The 21,886-nt window shown below is 33.6% G+C and overlaps 4 protein-coding genes across 7 annotated transcripts; 2 read left to right on the forward strand and 2 right to left on the reverse strand.

Moving 5' to 3' along the window:
• Positions 1-384: 384 nt before the first annotated feature.
• Positions 385-2,390, forward strand: LOC126751434 (acyl-coenzyme A thioesterase 9, mitochondrial-like). The gene is made up of 4 exons (XM_050461698.1): positions 385-591; positions 672-739; positions 829-1,071; positions 1,208-2,390. Exons 1-4 carry the CDS (start codon positions 521-523, stop codon positions 2,128-2,130), a joined length of 1,305 nt encoding a protein of 434 aa, XP_050317655.1. The 5' UTR covers positions 385-520; the 3' UTR covers positions 2,131-2,390.
• Positions 2,391-2,835: 445 nt separating this feature from the next.
• On the reverse strand, positions 2,836-4,118 carry LOC126751440 (60S ribosomal protein L6). Its single transcript, XM_050461707.1, has 2 exons — positions 3,963-4,118; positions 2,836-3,639 (listed from the first exon to the last, which is right to left on the reverse strand). The coding sequence occupies exons 1-2, from the start codon at positions 4,071-4,073 to the stop codon at positions 2,962-2,964; spliced, it is 789 nt and encodes a 262-aa protein (XP_050317664.1). The 5' UTR covers positions 4,074-4,118; the 3' UTR covers positions 2,836-2,961.
• A 1,645-nt stretch (positions 4,119-5,763) lies between these two features.
• On the forward strand, positions 5,764-13,598 carry LOC126751446 (uncharacterized). Of its 4 annotated transcripts, none has more exons than XR_007665885.1 (3): positions 5,764-6,482; positions 12,171-12,753; positions 12,955-13,598. XR_007665885.1 is itself a non-coding variant. In XM_050461718.1 (3 exons), the coding sequence occupies exons 1-3, from the start codon at positions 6,388-6,390 to the stop codon at positions 12,613-12,615; spliced, it is 432 nt and encodes a 143-aa protein (XP_050317675.1). In that variant the 5' UTR covers positions 5,764-6,387; the 3' UTR covers positions 12,616-13,598. The 4 variants fall into 4 exon arrangements, 2 of the variants coding, with proteins under 2 accessions (XP_050317675.1, XP_050317674.1); XR_007665884.1 differs by having other exon boundaries at positions 13,008-13,598; XM_050461718.1 differs by having other exon boundaries at positions 12,171-12,325; positions 12,434-13,598.
• Positions 13,599-16,292: 2,694 nt separating this feature from the next.
• LOC126751426 (putative uncharacterized protein DDB_G0271606) lies at positions 16,293-21,533 on the reverse strand. The gene is made up of 6 exons (XM_050461685.1): positions 21,044-21,533; positions 20,607-20,981; positions 20,355-20,539; positions 18,121-20,292; positions 17,920-18,055; positions 16,293-17,851 (listed from the first exon to the last, which is right to left on the reverse strand). The coding sequence occupies exons 1-6, from the start codon at positions 21,182-21,184 to the stop codon at positions 17,234-17,236; spliced, it is 3,627 nt and encodes a 1,208-aa protein (XP_050317642.1). The 5' UTR covers positions 21,185-21,533; the 3' UTR covers positions 16,293-17,233.
• Between the last annotated feature and the right edge of the window lie 353 nt (positions 21,534-21,886).

Genomic DNA, 21,886 nt, shown 5'->3' on the forward strand with positions numbered 1-21,886 from the left:
ATTTATCTCTTCCTTACTTGTTATTATTAAATATTTAAATATATACGTATATACGCAATCTACAAGAAGATAAAATTAAGGGTGCAACTAGTTACATACGATGAAATTATTATGACTATCGCATAGCGCGAACGAAGATTTTTTCGTTTGTTCGTCACTAACAATCGAATAAATTCCAACGCACATTTGAAAAGCTATAAAAATTAGCCAATATATTTATAACAGTCTGCCGCACTGATCAAAAATATTAAATGACACCGTTTAAACTAGAAAATATAAAAAACATAAAACCGGGAACACATGCAATCGACGGTTTGCTACGAACGTCTTTACGGCGAACGTTTACGGTGACATTCTACGTGCGTCACTAACTGAGGCATAAAACAACTACAATTGATTATTGTAAAATTTGCAGAGAGTTTGAAGATTGGTTGGTAGACAAAATTCGTAAACAAATTGAAATCAGACTTATCAAAGTCAAGACTATTATATTAAAGTACATCTAAATATTACATAAAAAATGTTTCGGACTTTGCAACTTTGTTCGCGCATTTTGATGCGTAAGCAATCATTGCCAATTCCGGTTCAACTGTAAGTTTCGCAAAAATTTTCCACTTCACATACTTGCAAACAACCGTAATTATGTAAATATAATATTTATTTGTTTTAAGATCGGCGAATTTCGTAACGGCGTTAAAAGGCGTGGATGTATCGGATCCGAAATATACCATGGATCAAGGTTAAACCGCAATAATACATTTAACTATTTATGCTTACAAACTACATATGTATGTATGTACTATATACAAAACTTCACAACTATTACAGTTAGGAGTGAGATAATACAGCACTTGGGTTTGGAAAGAGGCTACCATCCCATACCAAAAAGTCGTGAACATTTACTAAAGTATACGCCAAAACCAGAGGATTTACCAGCACGTTCAATGCAGGATTCATTCACATCCGCACTACTTCCGTTAAGCACCGATTTGAGATTGCAGGATAACTATGTCTCCCACTTGGGAAACGTACGTATGGGCCGTTTAATGGAAGATTTAGACGCGTTTGCAGGTACATAGTTCTTTTAATATTTAAACGAATCTTAGAAAGTGAGTTCTTGTATTTAATGAAATTTAGTAATTATTCGAAAATAGTAAAAACCCCAATTATAACGTATTTAGTAAATATTTACGTTATATTTTTTTAGTTTGGGTCTGCCATCAGCACGTCAAAGTGCCCAACTTACCAGCGAATGTTGATCTCCCATATACGTTCGTTACTATTTTGGTGGACAAGATTACCTTTAGCAACTTGACAACGGATGTCAAAGAAGATATACGCATTTCCGGCCATGTGTCTTGGGTAGGACGAAGTTCAATGGAAATTGTTGTTTGGTTGGAACAAAAGTACCAAGGCGTATATAAAAAGATAACGCGTGCACTTTTTCTAATGGCTGCACGAAATGCTACTAATACTGGATCAGCTCCAGTCAATCCCATTACACCAGCTACGGAGGAAGAGAAACAGATTCTTTCCGGTGGTGAGGCACGCAAAAAACGTCGCCAATTGATACAAGCGCAATCTATTTTTAAAGTGGAACCGAATGATTTCGAACAAAGTTTAATGTATGATATCTACAAGCGAACAACACACACTAACACCATGGAGTTGAACAAACGATGGCTTCCCTCAAATGCACGTTGGATGTCCGAATGGAGTACAGTTACAACAATACCATCATTTCCGGATAATCGTAATGCACATAACACTGTCTTCGGTGGATTTCTGATGCGTCTAGCTCTAGAAAACAGTTGGACCGCTGCTTTCCTCTACTGTGGTAATCGCCCCAAATTAACGCATATTTGCGATATAAGTTTCGAGAAGCCAGTGCCAGTTACATCCTTTATAAAATTGACCTCCTACATTGTGTATACCGAAATGAATTATGTACAAATAATGACAGTTGCTGATGTCTTAGACACAAGTGGTGGTCAAGTAACTACAAATTTATTTTATAGTACTTATAAAGCTAACGATTCTGTACATGAGATATTGCCACGATCGTATCATGAGACTATGTGGTATATACAGGGCAGACGCAAGTTTAAATATGCCTTAGGATTGGAATAAATAGATTAACTACAATCTGTAGAATCTCCTTAAAGATGCTAAGCATGAGATTTATTTAAGAATGCTTGTTTATTTATATTTTGAACGACTATTGGCTAATGTACCTACGATTTTTTTTATGCTGACATACATATGTATGTATGTACATACATATATTGTCCATTTACTATTGTTTATTTGTTTGACGTACATGTTTACAGATGTATGCGAAATCGAGACGTTATAAAAAATAAAGTGCAACAATATAATGAAATATAAAATTTGTGTAAATTTGATTTATAGTAGCTGTTGCTTGTAGTAGCCAATAAAAATTGACATTTCATCTAATATTCGACGTCGATTTATACTTGCCACAAAGCTACCCAAAACCATATCCAACTGTTTGTTCTACGCTTCCAGTTGTTTTTGTGCATACTCATAAGGTGATGATAAATTTAGAGTTAAAATTGCTTGCAAAAATTTTAGAAATCGGTTTTTTATAACTCTTTCCTGATTTTGCCTTTGCTGGAATACAAGTATTTATTTTAAAATGGGAACCATTTCATTGTGCACTTAAAGATCGAATATTCATAACAAAGAACTTCTTATGCAGAAATTAACCTTTTTAACACAACAAAAAAATTATATTTTCTCCCTTTGCTTTAATTATTAACGATGCGAATTTCGACCTAAATATTGTTCCCCATTGAATTCATACAATTCGTATTCCAATTTTTAAAAATTTTATATTTTTATCTTTTAGTTTGTGTTGACATAAAAATTAAAAAACGGAAATCCTACAGAAGACCTGAATGTTGTTCAACATTCATACACTTTACCCTAATGCGATATTTAGAATCGCAAGCGATGAGGGTATTGCGATGAGTGCAAAGCAAACATATTTTGCAGATATTTCTTGAAGAATTTGCCTTCTGGGTGCGCCTTGATAGCTTTCAACACAGCAGCATCAACTTCCTTTTGATCCTTCTTGCGCTGTTCGTTGGGAACGAAACGTTCCTTCTTGACAGCGAAGATATCACCCTCACCAGATTTCTTGTCCTTCTTGATTTTCAAGCGACGGAAATAGGCATCATTCAAGTGCTCTGGGACTTTCAAGTCACCCAAATTCACTTTAGAAGATGTGCCGATAACGAAGCGCTGCGAAATGCGACGCAATGGGCAGGAGTTCAATGCAAATGGACCAGTTACCAGCAACAGTCCAGAGCTCAACACCTTCAACAACACAACACGTTTGCCTTGGTGACGGCCAGCCAACAAAATCAGCACACGTCCGGGGGTGAGATTGCGACGAATGTTGCGCTTGTGGTTGCTGAACAGCGACTTAGCTGGACGCTTCTTAACGAAACGTTTGGTTGGGTAATTAGCCTTGGGTTTCTTTAGGTATACGGTACGTTCACCACCGTTTTTGGGTCCATTGATCTTCTTCACCTTCTTGATGGGTTGCTTGGTTTTAGGTACGATTGGCTGCTTAACATTCTTCAAACGATAGAGAGCACGACGTTTGTACATCTGAAAAAAAATGATATGACGTTATAATCAACTAAAAAAAAGGTGTTATTTTTAATGTTAGTGTATATACACATGTTGGCAAACAACCTAAACACATTTTTGACACTCGACATCCTCGTTTTAATGTACGCACAAAACACTTCGAAATATTTTAGCTTCAATAATATTTTTAGAAAGCTGGCTCACTTAAATATACATGTTCCAATTAGAACCCACGCAATGTGGTTCTATAGCACAGACGCACAATAAAGCCATCCCCTCCTTCAGGCGCTGTACTAAAATTTTAAATGTCTTTTTCTCAATCACATTTTCACAGTTTTTACCTGGCTCTTGGAGTAACGAAGAATTCCTCCACTCAGATATTTGTTCACCGGGTGTTTATGGTTCTTTTTGCCCGTTTTCGCGGATTTTTTTGCATTTTCGACGGGTGCCATCTTGAAAAACACGTGTACACCGCAAAGAAATGAATGTAGAAAGGAAGGTTAGGCGCGACAGTGTTGCCAAATCCGTCAAAAAGTTTGACATATGTCAAATTGTCCGCCATTGTTGTTTCGGAGTAAAGCTCAAAATAAATGCCGACAGATGGCGCTATAATCTTATTTATTCACGGTGAAATATAAATATTTAAATAAAAATATATTGCTATCATTATATAGTTTTAATCGTGTACGAAGGAATTTTTATATTTAAAAAGATTATAGACTATCGTCTAGTTTAAGGATAAATATTATTTTGATTTTATATTTAATGGCGTAATTTTCGCTAAGAAACTCTTAAGAAAATTATTAAAACAGGTAAGCATATATACAATATATTATTAAATATCAATGTAAAATAAATAAACTATTATTTAGAATTCTTTAATGCTTAAAATATGAAAAAATATAAGTTATTAGCATTTTTATACGTGTCTATTAACGAAAGCCCCCAGCGTTAGCAGTGCTAAGCGATTATCTAACAATACAATTTAAATTTTTTAATCGGCACTGCAACTTTTCTCCGAGACATACATATATACAGTATAACTCTTGCTGGGACATGGAACAAGTTGTGGGTCGATTTTTCCAAATCCAGTTAAAATAAGATGACTTTCAGTATGTACTGTCTTGAATTTCTAAATATGGTACTTCACACTTAGTCACAACAACTAGTCCATGGTAATAAAATTCAATTGTATAATCAATTAAAATAACAATGGCAAAATATTTCCATGAAAAAAATGCAAAAAGACACCTTTCAAATTTCATTTTAACTATGACAAACCATCTCTTTCGTCTATTGCTCACTTGAAGATTAAAAGCTATTTTTAGTTCGTTTCTAAATTTAAAAATATTTAAATATGCGAAATATTCAAGGAAATAAATATTTTAGTGATGACTTGTATGACCATTATTAAGATATTTATTAATAAAATAAAAAGTGTACGGGGCAGTTTTGGCATACATACATATATGTATGTACATACAGCATACATCAGTGTATACTACTACAATACTAATGCAGAACGTGCATATGCTAAGACCATTGACATAGGTCAGGCAATCAAGGTACAAATTAATGTAAAATCATGAATTAATTGCTGCCAAAATGAGTGTGTGCTCCTCTATTCCTGGTTTCTCTGTGCTCTATCTCAAATAGACTGTTGAGAACTCACATGTAGCGGAAGAATTCGAATTACTAAATTGGATTTGAGAGCGTAAAGCATTTTACTGCAATGCCATATGCTTGCAAAATTCCTATATAAAATTGAATATAGATTTATAAAACACATGTGTTATAAGTGTGATAATTCTAATTAAATGAGTGAAAAAAAACAAGAATAACCGTTAACATCGATTGCAACGAAACTTCATAATACCCTTCACAAATAAAGCTAAAGTGTGTTAAAGTTGTTTTTATTCATACCGCATTAATTATTCCTTCAATCACAGAAACCCCACTTAATGGGGCATTTTGGCAACTAAATATTACATTCGAACCTATGGCAGCCGCTCGCAGCAAATCTACATTGCTCTACTTGCCCACCTATTTGATAAGAGAGTCAAGAGCAAATTTGTATCTCAATACCGGCGAGCATTGCTGTTGAATGTGGCCATCAGCAGCCAAATTTGATTTCTCAGTACTTAACTAAATTCGAGCGTGTCAGGTTTAAAGTGATGGTAGAGAAGTAAAATTCTGCTGGCAAGCGGAAATCTTGCACGCGCTGTGGAAAACACAACGAAGGCGGATACTCGAGTACACGAGACAAAACCGAAACGTACACATACATACATATATGTACATACGTCACTCAACAAATATTTATATTCTTCCACTGTGACGTAATGGTTCTTTTTGCTATTAGTTAATGAAATCAAAAATTCTTTAACGTTTTTAAAGCCGGTTTTCGTGGTGAAGTTTTCCAGTGTTCATTTGCCAGTCGAAGCGAATAGTCCGTTTTCACACACAATATTTACCATACTCGTATTTGTGCACGACATCCGACGCAGACAAATCAGTTCCTAGTGCGCGTAATTAATATGTAAAAAATTCGCGAAGTGTGCCTTAACGTCATTAATTGTCAATCTGATTAAGCATAGCAACGCTACAGACCACAACAAACCCAAAAAACTGTAAATTTATATTTAATACGCTTTATTTACAAAAGTACTAAAGTGCTGAGTAAAACGTAATAATTTTAGAATTTGAAGAAAGTCTAATAATAGTGATTGGTTGGTATTTAAGAAAGCTAAATAAACCAAAATCGATATGTCTTCGACGAAGTTCATTGCCATTCTGCCTCAACCTACACAGCCAGGCGATAAAATTCAAATCAGTGGAAGAATAAGCGAACATGCAGAAGAGTAAGTAGAGCAAAAGCTGTTGAAAATTTGCTTATTCAGATATTTAATATAACGAATGCCTGTATGCTGCATATAAATTGATTTTATTTTTATTCAAAGCAATATTTCGATTTAAGATTTTCGATTTCGATCTTAGTTTTCTATAAGAAGTAACTTTGAAATGTGCAAAAAATTTCTATATTTAAAAATATTTCGACAAAATTGAGTTCTAAATTACGATTATATTGAAAACAAAAATTTTAACCACTTAATTAAATACATACTTGTATTAAAAGCAGTTATTTGTGTTCTTAAAATATTTCTGCCAAATATGCCAGTATATTTGCACAGCGGCTGTTTATTTAAATACATACAAGTATGTGTATGTGGCTATGTGTGTACAGAGTTATTTCATTGTTTCCGGTTTTGTATATTTTCATTATTTTGCGATAATTCGAAACTGAACGACTTTAAACCTTTCAATTCGAAACACAAAGACGTAAAAATTTGCCTTTATAATGTTATTAACAAGTATTTATTGGTTACAAATTATTTAATCAAGTTAATTTCAAAAATTATTGCAATCATGCGTTTAAGCGGAATAAGTGAATGTAAAAAGAAATTTGACGACCTAGAAAATATGTGAAATTAGTGAATTTGCGTTTTTGTTATTAGACCTGAACATATCTCTCATGGTGTTATATGAAAATTGTGCTAGATGTATTTTAGAGCAATCGATTTTTTACTATAAATTCGCGTATGCAAGAAATGCTCTACGGAGCGTTCTAAACAATTTTGTCTAAGAGACTATGGGTCTAAAATGGGTTTCGAGACAGCGCTTTTTAAGTCGAAGTTTCAAAACACTAAATAACCGGTTGTATGAGGGATATATAGTACATATATTTTAGTTGTACAAACTGATCGTTTCCGACAAATGATCAATAGAATGTGCACCTACATATTAAATTTCATTGGCATATCTCGAAGACTTACAAACAGATTTTTAGAAACCCAAAAAACTTCACCTTAAAAATCGTTGGCTCGAAACCGGCTTTAGACCCATAGTCTCTCAGGGAAAGCTGTTCAGAATGATCCGTAGAACGTTTTACGCATACGCGAACTTATAGTAAAAAATCAAACCACTCTAATGTACATATGTAGCTTTGAACGGCGACTATGGAAATCCAGTTGTTATATGGAAAACTTTCTTTTTTGGACATAGTCTCTTAAGAAAAGTTGCTCAGAATGATCCATACACGATTTTTTCTTTTTTTGACTTCCTGTAAATCGACCCGCTTTAATGTACTTGCCATATGTGCTACAAATGTGTGTATGTATATACACAAGAAAGGGAAATTATAGAAAATATTTAACAAAAAGTAATTATACTAAGAAATTTTAATAATATCGATATACTAAATACTCTTTGATAATTGACTCAAGGCATTTGTAAACTAATTGAACATCTTACTCTTGTACGATATTGCACGTCTACGTATGATTTAGAAATCAGGTGACTTAAATTCCTAATAACTTACGGACATTTACTCATATGTATGCAAGAATGTCACAAAAATGTGAACTGTTTATTGAAGAACGAATGCATTTTACAATCGTTGCACTGTAAGTATATGCTTTGGTACAGGTGTGTAAGTGAAATATATACATACTTACATATATTGCTCTTACGTTTTAAGTGCTCTTCTCAGCACGTATGAGATGTTTACGTATGTACATATGTAAATAAATATATCTACCTATACACTTACAGCGTATTTGTATTACGATTGCTCCACTTTAACTGATTTTTCATTTCATCATTTAACTGGTCACGTTTTGTTATTCTTTGGGACCGACTTATGCTTTTGATTGTCTAAAAATTAGTTGAGTAACTAGCCACACGCATATGTATGTACGCCCTGAAAATATACATAAATCATTCGAATGTGTAATGGTCTAAATTATATTAGTTTTCTGTACGTACATACATATATAGATATGTGTGTGGTTATGTATGCTCTAAAGAAAATTGAACATTCGACAGATAGGGAAAAATGCAGACATGAAACCCCACCTAGAGGTATGTGTAAATCACAGAGATAATAATATACATACATATGTATGTATGTACATAAAATTTGTATTATGATAAGGCGCTTTATCACAAAAGTTTGATAGTCATAAATTCATATACTTCTATATTCAAACTCACCTACATATATGTATGTACGTATGTATGTATGTATATGACTTGTACATCTAATTGTTTCCAAGGCAAGTTTTTTGCATCCAAACCTACATTCATACATATGTATGTATGTAAGTCATATTTCACATAAATAATTCGAGGAAAAGTTAACTCAAAAGTATAGTATGTCGAAAGCATATACATACATACATATGTACATAAATAGCAATTATCAGCTTGGTGGCTTAAGTGGCTTGGTGAATGAAATTTAAGAATGGTCATTGGTTAAACACTTGGTCATTTGTTAAAGTCATTATACATAACTACTACATATGCATATAAATGTGTATGTGTTGAAAACACTCAACAGCCGTTGATGAACGAATTCTTTAAGATGGAATCTGCCCCGCTGAATTCATCGAATTCAAAGCTGTGATTTCATTATCCATTGAATAAAAAAAAAAATTATAATTTCAAGACTTAGGCTGTGTTGATGGGTGAGTGTTTGATGTGTTTAATTTGGCAATGATGTCATGGGTATAGAACGCCGATAGGTAATTCTGATTTTGTTCCATTTTTTTGGCGAAATGAAAGTAGAAACAAATGTTACGTTTTTTAGAATTTCGTCTGGGGAACTAATCGTTTCGTTCGTGATAAGAAAATAAGCAGGAAACGTTCTTCTTCTGAATTTGTAAAAAATATTCGATTTCGCCATTAGTATTTTGTGGTTTGAGTTATTGGGAAACATTAATACCCGCAATTAAAAATATTAACCAAGAAGTGGTCGAAAATGTAGAAAATTATGCAATTACATTACTACATAAATCACTATATTTGCATTGGGCTGCATTTTTTTTTCAATACATAAAAATTTGGCACGCATTTTCGCTATTAAATTTATGATAATTTCAGTTATGGCAAAAAATTTATTCTCGTAATTAAAAAATAATAATAAAAAAGTGGTTCACAATGTAGAAAATCATGCCTAAATGGAATTAGATTACTATGAATAATGGCTGCTGTGTTTTCAATACATAAGTATTCGGCACGCATTTTCGCTATTTAATTTGTTAAATCGGCGGTAATAATTTCTTAATTTATGCCAGCAAATTAGCGCTAAATAATAAAGCGAATTTGCTATGATGGGATTAATAAAGACTTTCATCTCTACATCTGCCATACTTTCGTACATACATATATAAGTAAACGTATACAAATTTTGACAAGCACGTGCCGGTAAAGCGTCCGCAAAAACAACAACACGCTCGAAAACTGGTCTAGACTCCACAATGGGGGCGCATATAAATATATACATACATATGTAGGTATATACATATGTATGTATGTATGTGTAATCCATTTGTAGGCGCATTACTATGAATGGAGCGCACGCACTGTATCGCAAATGTTGTGTTTTGTGATTAATGGCTCATGCGTTTGAGTCACAACCACAGAACTTGGAAATTTTGGAAACTACTTTTCTAAAAATAATCGCGTGTTGCGCCTACGAAACAGTTGTTAAAGTGAATTTCAGAATAGCCTTCAATGTGCGTAGCGATTCACGTTTAATGTCTTCAATTGACTCAAAACGGTTTCCCCGGCGCGGTTGTTTGAGTTTGCTGAATAGCCAGAAGTTTTCCTTGTTGACCGTTTGGACGGTCGGAAGAAATTTGTAGTGCACCACACCTCGTTAATTGAAGAAAACTGTCAACATAGCCTTTATCTTTGACCTGCCTCGATGTGGTTTTTTCGGCTTCGGCTCACCGTTGTCACGATATTCCAGTAAGATCTCTGACTGTTAATCGTCAATTCTTAAGCACAAATTCCTTCATTTTATGGAAGTATTTATTATTAGTTGATGTTTTCTTCCAAACAGACGAACGGAGAGAAACCAATATTAATGACTTGAATAAAAACTCAGAGACTAATAAAGATTGCTTATTCTTAAAGTCGCTAGCATCTGGCATAAAGACAATGATACGTTAGATTTCTGGCGCTACAACAACAAAGAAACGTTGCTAGCCAACTACGAGGCAATCGGCCGGGCGGTCAATAATTACGTAGACAAAGTCAAAGAAGTCATTCCTGCAGTTATCTGCTTCAAGCGGAGCCGTCTCTTAGGACATGTAAGGAACCTTTCCAGAGTGCGTCGACAAAATGTTACAATATACCGATTTCCGACACAACGAACGTGTACAGAACCTCATTCACAGCGGAGCCATCAACAAACTGCCAGTGAATGTTGTACTCGGAATCATCGCAGACCGTGAGCTCGACTTTCGCAACTTCGTTCCGGATACTGTAGCAGGTTAAATTCCTACTTATCCTTAAAAGACCCGGTCATACTAGACATGCATATAGTAATGTCTTGCGAGTAATGAGTCCCCACTAAGCAAGCACCTCTTTGCATGTCCCGCTGAAGCCATTTATCTAACACCTTTCTCTCTTCTATTCGCTCTTGCCAAAACAGCCGGTTTCCTGGACCTATGGCAAAGTGATTTCAATGACTGCTATTTTTGTGAACATAACTACATATACATATGTATGTACATATGTTACGTGCTAAAGTGTCACGGTGAAGATTTTTGTTTTTTTTTTGTTTAGAAATTCCTTTGCTATGACAAAAATGACTTGGGTGAAAATACTTTTAATGCTACTTTTTTTGCTCTTCTTTCGTAAATATAATATATTTTCATGTATTGTACATATCTTAGTTATTTATACATTTCTTAATGCTTCGCCAACCAAGTCGACTCGAGTCACCTGTTGTCAGACGTCAATTTGACGTCAATTTCTATGCGTTTTATGAAATTTTTTAAACAAGTAAGGTTTTTGGTTAAAATTTTGAAAATGAAAATATTACCATAGTGTTACGTTTCAAAAACTCAAATGGAAACTATGTGGCAATTTTTTGGTAGTCGAAAAAAGTCTTTTCGTATTTCTAATAAATTTTCAACTTTTTTTATATTTATACTAATAAATAAATAAACAAATATGTACCAATTTTCCCATTTTTCCTTTATAGACATTATTCCATCACTGTGAAACTTTCTTCGGTGTAAATCAAAATTTCGAAATTTCCAGAACAGAAACGAGCGAACCATTGTAGTGCTACACGAACTGATACAGCATCGTCTTCGTGAACTTCATAAATTTCATTGGTGGTTTGCGTGGCATTCTTCCCTTTTTAATACAAAAATTTCAAAATATGGCGAATTTCTTCATTATTTTCACTCATTTTTGAACAGCTGTAACCTTTTTTAACTTCCCAGAATTTAATTTTTTGGTTAAATGAAGCTTAAAATCTCACCTTTCCAACACTATATGGTATGATACAATGTGATTGGTAGCACTGGAGATATACGACGGCAACGACATATATTGACAAAATACGAAAAGAGTTTTTCGACTACCCAATTTATTGTTTAGTTATATGTTTAAAAACTAATTATCTAAATTTAAAAATACATCCCGCTATTATTTGCCTGATATTTAATACTTTACTGTTTCAAATATTTCAGATTTTCCATAAACTTCGCGAATGAGGCCAACGAGGATCCACAATCGGTCACATATCGCTTCAATTGGGACCTGGCTCATCAAAAGCTTATTGAGGATAATAAAGAGGACGACGAATGGAAGAACAGAAAAGAAACTGAATTTGATACATTTGATGGTCGGTTCAAAAATAAAGCTATTAACGATAGTATAAGCAACCGCTTTATCGACAATAACACAATAGCAGACACTACTGACACATTTCCACATTCATATTCTCTTTTAGGGCCGGAATTCGCCCTAGAATTCGCATTCCAAGATGACGGCATCTATGTGTACTTGGTATCCGAAGATGGCCGAAATCTTGTCACACATTATGAACCCCAGATCGATTTGCAATTCATCGAATCGGTACAAGTGTGTGGCGATGTGGAAAAAGTCACACAATTAACATTCTCTTACAATTAGGCGCCAATTACAAATTTTCGCAATTGCAAAATCTGCCAAAAAGTAATCAATTTGTTCTTGCTGTTGCAGTTGTTGCACGAGCAATGGCAACTGCAATGGAACATCGCGCTGAACCGCTCGTGGTTGGAAGAAATGCTAGTAAGCGTAGTTTTTGATTGATTGATTGAATTGATTTCCTTATTTAAGCTTGAACTCATGCAACAGCAAAAAATATTATAAATTCTGTTGATTTTGTTAATAATTCAACTACTTTTTCACTTGAATTTATTTATTTACGAATCTCCTTTTGATAACTAATTTCGCAGTTTTAGTTTTTAATTTTTTTTTTAACTTTTTTAGTATTAATGAAACGAAAAGTATTAAACATTGGCACTTATTTACCTTAATCTCAGGCGCAGCATACCGTTTTATGGCACGAATCCCTGGCATTACAAGATCTCACGTGGCAAGTCAATTACACCGCGCCCCCTCCCGCAACCATGCCTTGCATTAAGCAGTTTGTTTGAGTTTTTAAACAACCAAAATATGCACAAAACGCATGCTTATGTACACATATTTACATATGTGTATGTGTGTCCATGCACCGCGCCATTTGATTAGCACTGCTCATACCCGTTTCCGTACAAGTGGGATTGATATAACTTTTGCATGAACGCATTAAGCGCCGCTGCCATCTAAGTTCTTAAGTATTGATTAAGCTAGCGCTAAGCATGAGCCGCAAGTATTCTATTTAAAATATTCGACAACTGTGTTTTAAAAACTCTTGTTTTTCTGTACTAACAATTTTGCGATTGAGTGTTGTCTAAATACCAAAGATCAATATTAATATTATAAATATTACATATAACTACTTACATTTATAAAAAATATATATATATATGTAAAAAAACGTTGAAGTTGTTGCAGTTTTATAAAAATACCGTTGTTGCCTTGTAAACGCTCGAATTTCTTGTAAGCAATAATGAAAGAGTTTAAATTTCAAACAATAGCACACAAAGCTTTGAAATAAAAGTTTGAGCTTTAAAAATCTGCAACTTGACTTATTTTACTTATATAAAAAAATAATATAAATTAAAAAATATTAAGAAAAATATGTCAAAAAAAATATTTTATAGATTATATATTATATAAAAAGTGTTTACTTTACTTTACTACATTGTCCATTATTTGAAGTATTTTCTATATAATTCACATTAGGGTGGTTAAAAAAAAATCCAAATTTTTACGCTTGTTACTCTGAATAATAGGTGCTTAGACACCATTAAGCAAGTCTCTCCAATTATGAGTTCTTAATTGTAACGAAGAGGTCCAACGCCTGACAGTTTTTTGTTTTCTTTTTTCTTATTATCAGTTAGAAAAATTTATATCTCGCTTACAAGTACTTGAAAATATGAAAATATTTCTTTTTATGTATATTTTATAGGAAATTGAGTGCACTTCAAAACAAATCCATAACAATTTTTTGGTAAATCTTTGAGTTTATAATATATAAACGGTTCAAGTTTAATTTTTTTAAGGCAACTTTTTCCTTAAGAATTTTATAACTCAATAAAAAAATCATTTTAAATTGCAAAACGCATACTTTTGCGCGATCGCAAGAGACAACCAAAAGAAAAAAATTCAAATTTTTTTTGACCCACCCTAATATACATATGACGTATACAGAAAAACAAAAATTTCTAAAAAGTAAATTTTCCGTACTTTTGCGTAGGTATATGTCGTTAGATATTATTTATTATTCGTCTCAAGTTGCAAAAAACCATATAACAATTAAAATGTGCTCAGAAAGCTTAAGATATTCTACGAAAACAATAGTTTGTAATTTATATGTATGTTATTAAATAATGTGCAAAGAAATAATAATACATTTAAAATACTGTATGAGAACTATTGCCATGTATTTTTTTAAATTCTATAATAGTTTTTGGAAATAATTTTCAAATAATTTGAGATTATTGTACAATTATAATCGTATATGTATGTAGTTCTAATACGCCATTTTCACCATGCACTCAAAAGAAGCCAATATTCATAAACATTCATATGTAATATTTATTTATTTATGGAGTAAACATTTTATAATTACAAAAATTTAAAGAGATTTATAAATTATAACTTAAATTATTTACATATATAATTATCGAAACAACAACATTGGGAATTAAAAATGCTTAAAAATTTTTAAATCACTTATTGATTGATTAATAAAATGAAATATAAACTGCTCATAAAAATCGAGTGCATTTAAATTAACAGTTTTTAAAATAATTGAACATAATTTATTTGTATGGAATTATTTAACGTAATATTCGCAATGTATTCAAAATAATTTTGTGTATATATTGCCTTTCAGTGCATGCTATTTAATTTTATATAAACGTATGTAATAATTCAAAAGAAAAAATAAAATGTTTTGTTAACAAAATAATTAATAATAGAAAAGTTCAAAATAAAACTTGCCTTATAAATGTTATTACGCAAATGAAATTAGTCTTTTTTGATATTTTGTTTTGTGGGATTATATGACATACATACATATGTATGAATGTCTACAAATCGGTTTGTATTATAATAGTCGTTTTATGCTATATATGTATGCCGTGGAGGTAGTTGCTCACCACTGAAGCCATTGTATGGCACTTCGTATCAAATGTTATTTTAGTGGTATTAGTTCCATTCCTAACGCTTGTCTACCATCAAACGAACTTAATACTTTTTCCCATAGACTGTTACTTTGCAAATTTTGGTTTTGTGATTTCATTTGTTCATTCCATAAGAAATTGTCTGTTTTTAATCTTAAATTGTTTACAGCAGAATGAATGATGTTTATACTCCAGTTTTAACGCCAAATGGATACTGTAAATTCATAGCCAAGCTGGCGTATGTAAATCTATATATGTACATATGTACATAAGTAAATACGTAAACAAAAAATCAGCAAAGTTTTGTTTATAGAATTGGCTAAAATATTAGCATTCCACCTTGCAGAAATTCACAGTAATAAACATACAGATTTAGCCATACAAACATACAGTACATGGCTACAGGTAAAGAATTTCCACTTACTTAGGTACACAGCGGTGCATTAATAGCCATACTCTATATATACATACATACAGATATAATTTTCCCAAAATTTGCAACAAAATGCATAATCTGAACAGCTTCAACATGAGCTGCCAAACTTATAGCTGTCAAATAAACTGAACGATCAAAATTAATGTATAGTATGGAAAAGTTTTTTATTTGATGTATTCACAAATCTTGGCATGGATATTATTCAATATCAAAGCTTCGATAAAATTCCTTCGCTTCCGAACAAATTTTCCATATTAGATTACTATAGCATGTAGCTGCCAGAATGATACAATCTGCGCACATATTGCTCAGATGGTAGCGCTATAGCAAATAGCTGCGGTACAAACTGACCGATCAAAATCAACACATAGATCTTTTCATACATTTTTATGCTATAAGATATGCACCTGTGAAGGGTATTATAGCTGCGGTGTAGCCGAAGTTAATGTTTTTTTTGCGTTCAATTCGCGAAATTTTAAAATTTCTCTTCTCCTTAGAACACACCTCGTACACATAACCTCAAAATTAGATAATTTAGTAAATATGCCCGTATAAACTATTTATTTCCCTATATACAATAATAACGTGTAGCCAGCAAGTCTTTTAAAACACATATACATACATACAAGCGTACATATATGATCGGGATTTATTGCTTATATTCATATAATATGAACATGATAGAGATTTACAAAATTAATCATTTTAATTGTGTCTTCTTAAATACTAAAATATTTTATGGCATTTCATTTCTACGGAGCTATAATATTAATATATGAACATGAATAAATGTACTAAGTTTTACAATTAGTTTATGTTATTCATATATCTGAAATACGTATCTACATGTATGAGTATCTGTTTTTTTTATAGAATTCATAAAATTCAGTTCAGTTCATCCTGCATAGTTGCTTGTTCTAATTATATATGTATATTCATATAAAAAATATTTAAAATTTAAACAAGTTTACTTAATGACTTACGATCAATACCGAAGTTGAGTACTCAAATTGATTTTATGCTAAAAAAGGTAATATTCAAATGACTAGCGAATTCGGAAAATTTTAACATTATAATTTGAGTGCTAAGAATTTTGCAAATGAATAATAGTATTCATACGTATATTCAATTAATAATAACAAATAATTTTAAAAATTTTAAAATTCAAATTAATAAAAAAAAAATTAAAATCCAAATTAGTAAAAAAATTATAAAATCCAAATAAATTAAAAAATTTAAAAACCAAAACAAATTAAAAAATAAGGGGATGAAGTAAAATCAAATGTAAAATGTGATTTAAGACTATGTCTTAATAAATAATGGTGTAAATATTCCACAAATGTTTTTAACAATTGGTTAAAAAAATGTATCTAAATAAAAAATAACATGTTTTCCTTTGAAACTCTATTTACATGAGCTTTTAAGTATTTCGTGCACGCACATTTTAAATGTGATGTAAGTAGCAAAAAAAATCATTAAAATAATTTGTAATTTTAAGTATGACCTGTGAATGTGTCTTTTAAAATTCTTGTAATTCCAATCATTTCTCAATTTTTATATGACCCATTATTTGACCAGTGGCTGTGTTTACAAACTGTGCATGGCTAAGTTGCATGAGGTTCGCCAGTGACGAAGGCAGATTCAGTACCGTCGCATCATGGCTGCCGATTGTAGCTTTCAGTGTTGGATCATGCGACTGTGTTATGGTAATAGTATTGCCTGCCAAATCCTGTGCACCTACAACTGTCGGCAATTGTAATTGCATTATGTGTTGTGGTTGGTGCTGCTGCTGAAATTGTGTGTTGCCCGCTTGATGCTGAACTATTTGTATTTGTTGTGTTTGGGGTTGACTCGTTGACATTAATGACGGCGGTATAGCTGTCAACTCAGGTTGCTGTTGTTGTTGTTGAGAGTGTTGTAACAGGTGGGTTTGCTGTTGTTGTTGAGAATGCTGCTGCAAATGTGCTTGTTGTTGATTTTGTTGTGATTGTTGTAACAAGTGTGTTTGTTGTTGCTGCGCCTGTTGTAACAGTTGCGTTTGCTGTTGCTGAGTTTGTTGCAGCAATTGCGTTTGTTGTTGCTGTCTGCTGGCAACTTGTGAATGTGGCACAGCCACATCTGTGTTGATGGTGTTAGGCCCATTTGTTGTTTTCTCAGCCTATTGCAATATAATAAAAGAAAAATGAATAATATTTTAAATTGTTAAAATTGTGCAAAACCAAATACCTTTTGATTTGAATTTCCGATGCCAGCAGATGTGGCATCTTCATGCATCTGCTTATGCTCTTCGTAATAGGCTCTCACAGCAAACTGTTTGTTGCATATTTCACAGTTATAGAGATTTGTGCCAGTTGTGTGAATTCTGTATGAAATATATTAGATATTTTTTGTTTCTGATTAAAATGAAACAAATCTAAGTTTACCCACCTTCTATGCTTATTGAGGTTATCTTTACGTGAGAATGGTTTATGGCACACGTCGCAACTGAATAGTTTTCGACCTGAATGTGAGATTTCATGACGCATTAGGTGCTCCTTACGACTGAACGCCTTTCCGCATTGCTCCTCCTTGCACTTGAAGGGCCGTAAGCCGGCGTGCAGCTTAACGTGTTGAGTTAGATGCTCTTTCTTCTTGAAGACGCGTCCACATTGGCTACACTCCAGACCGTTTGGACCTACACCGTGCGCAGACACACCTTCGGTTTTCACTTTCGTATCGTCTTTTTCGGTGGAATTCGCAGAAAACTGCTGCTGTTGCTGTGGAGGTCTTGTATTTGCTGCTGCATCGTTAGCTGTATTCAAGGATTGTTGTTGTTGCGTGTGAAAGTGTGACAGAGATTGTATTGATGAAACGCTTTCTGTCTGTCGCATTATTTTTTGGGTGGACGGAGCATTTGATGTTTGATTTTGTTGTGATTGAGTATCTTGCTGTTTTGATGTAAATTGCATTTGAGGTTGTTGTTGCTGTATTTGCGTCCCAACGCCGTTGGCGTTTTTCGATTTTACATCCAGTGTGGTTGCAGGCAGAAGCTTCAATAAGGCTTGCTGCTGGTCTTGTTGTTGCTGTTGAGTTTGCGCAGTATTGCTTATTCGGCTGATTGTGACATCGTTTTTCTGCAACATAGGTATTTTCGTTTGCATTGATGCGTGCGCTGGTGGTTGTTGCAACGCCGCTTTTTGTTGTTGTGTCTTCATTGTTGATTTGTTCGTTACGCGCTGCACCGTTCCGCCGTTATGTGACTGTGGTCTTAGTAATGTTACCACATCCTGTAGTTGCTTCTGTGCCTGCAACTGTTGCTCTTCTTTTTGCGACTCTTGTGCTTGCTGCTGCGGGTTTGGTTTTTGTTGTTTTTGTTGCTGTTGATTTTGTTTTGTCACTTGTTGCATTTCTTGTGTGAAATTTGTTGTTGGTGTTATTTCAATATTGCCACTGCCAGCCTGCTGTGAAAGTCTGTATTTCTGTTGTTTTATCACTTTTTCCATCTGTTTTGCAAACTGTTTATTATTATCATTTTTATTCGGCACAAAGTCTTCTATTTGTTCATTTGTCGAAGTGGCGACGTCGTTAGTGCACTGTGTTACCGGCCGAATTATTTGTTGGGAGGTTACATGCGCCGCTGGTTGCTTTAGTGAAAGTTGATGCACCTGTGCCTGCTGCTGGTGTTGTTGTGGTGGTGATGATTGTATAGTTGTTGGAATTGTTTGCAGCATATTACCTGTTATCGTTTGAAAGGATTGGCTATTTAAAGCTGATGCCGCCAACTGCAGGGTGGCAGGTATAGATGTCGGTGCCAATTGCATAATTGGCTGTCCATCCACGGTAGCGATCTGTGGCTGTACTTTCATTTGTAATTGATATGTTGTAGGGAGCATAAAGTTTTTCGCATCTATATGGGCCACAATTTGTTGATCCGAATTTTCGTCCTTGATAGTTATAGGAAGATAACACTTATTCGGCGATGTTACTAGGGTTGTTGGTGTTGTTGATGGCGTTGTTGTTTGCAGTATGTTCGACGAATTGAGCGTTTGTGCTGACTGCTGTTGTAAAAATGGTGCCAAGTTTGATAGCAGTGTCGCCGCAGTAGCCTGAGATTGTGTCTGAGGTGCTTGCAATTGTAATTGTATTTGTGGGGGCTGTGTTCCAGCATTCATTGATAGTTGTGGTAATGAAGCCGTAAGTGTCTGTGAAGGAGGTGAGGTTAAGACGAAATTTAGTTTAGGCTTTTTGCTTTTGCTTGGGCTTGTCTCCACGGCAGGTGTAGGTGGAGGACCAAGAGTGATTGTAGACTGTGGTTGTAATTGAGATGTGATTTGTTGTAATTGTTGCTGCAACTGTTGTTGTAACTGAAATTGTTGCAACTGCTGTTGCAATTGTTGTAATTGCAGACTGGCGGCAGCTGTTGTGGATTGCGATAGGGGTTGCTGCTGTTGAATATGAATGTGCTGGGTGTTGTTGTGCTGATCTTGTTGGTTTATGATTTGTGATGACTGGAGTTGCAACTGTTGGGGTTGTTGTTGCTCTCCTATTTTTTTATTATTATTTTTTCCTAAGGGAGTGACTTTTATGTTTGGTTTCATTTTAAGAAACTCAGTTATTGCTCTGAAAATATAGAAATTTTAAAGATATGTTGCTGTTGGAATTTTTTCAATTATTTTACATACTTGTGATCACAATCCATAGAGAGATTCTTTCTTTGCTGTGGAGCCGGCTGTTGCAAACTGTTTGCCACAGGAGTTGTATCGGATTTGTACGGTACAGGTTCAGTCTTCAAAGCTCCCTTACTATCCATTGTTATGGTATACTCCTGTATGAGTGGCTTATCTGCTTGATTAGCGACCGTTGTTTGCTAAAAATATAAGTAAAGTTTTGGATAATGTATACTTATATATCAATTGACAACATTTAAGAATTACTTGTATGCCGATCGACTGCATAATCGAGTTAAGCACGTCATTGTTAGTGGAAATTGAGCCCAAGTTAGAAAAATTTTGCTGAGGTGTTAGTGCTGTATATTGCGGGGTGTTGTTTACGTCTAATGTGGATGGTGTACAACCATTCAACCGAATATTAGATGTGTTGTTGCACACAACATTTATACTCTTGCCAGTATTCGTTGCTATACCATCTTTTATGTAGATCTTCCCGCTACTATGTTGCGTAGCTTGCTTTAAACAGTCACTCAACACATTTTGTGAATTTTTGCAAATATTTCGAAATTTATAAATTTCTTCCACCTGTCCCAAACATGTTACACATAAGACCTTTGGGAGATGATCTTTCTCGTCAACCTATAATAAAATTAAATTCACTGAATTTTAATGTGTCATGCAATTAACATGTATAAACTTACCATCAATGACAGGCAATCGGCTATTTTAGTGCAAAGATTTTTGCTCTTTCCATCAGCTGAAAATATACTGATACGTTGCTCTGTATGGGACGTGCAGACCCTACACAAATCGTGAAAATTTACACCACGGTAAGTAGACATATTGACTAATATTGTATTGTTTGAAAGTAGTTTTATAGCTACTGTTCCTTTAAGTATAAATATATTTGTATTTCGAACCAGACAGAAACTGATTCCTGTAACAATTTAAGTAATTTCTGGCATAATTTGCATTATTTGACACTGCTACACGCATTCGACAACATTTTAAAGAAATCTTTGAAATAAAAACAAAGCGAATGTTAATTTCACATATCACAATTCACTTATTTATCAATTTGCTTTAATAAATTAACTTATTCAAGTTCCAGTAAAATGTACATGGGGAAAAACACAAATATTTAGCTACGAGTTGAAGACGCTTAAATTTTTGGAAACTTTTGTTGTACATTTGTTGTTGCCGTACTTCAAATTTATTTGACATTATAAAAATAATAAATTTCGAAAATCAATAAAAATGCTGCCAGGTATAAAAATTTCAGCGGAAATTTTTAGTTTTCTTGACTTTTTCAAACAATGTAAAATATCCGCACAGCAATAAATGCTGATTTCGGGAAATACGATGTTTTTCTATTAAAACCAAAAAAAGTTGTTTTTAAAAGCACGCGCCTAACATATTCGTGAAGTAGAACTAAAAACGAGTATTTTAAGACATTTCCCGTGAAAATTGGTGCACGTTTTCGGAAAAGCCGCTCTGCTGAACATTTACCAAATGTTGTACACAAAATACATATAAAAAGTTTA

Source organism: Bactrocera neohumeralis, chromosome 2 (genome assembly GCF_024586455.1).
Source record: "Bactrocera neohumeralis isolate Rockhampton chromosome 2, APGP_CSIRO_Bneo_wtdbg2-racon-allhic-juicebox.fasta_v2, whole genome shotgun sequence".
Taxonomy (NCBI): Eukaryota; Metazoa; Arthropoda; class Insecta; order Diptera; family Tephritidae; genus Bactrocera; species Bactrocera neohumeralis.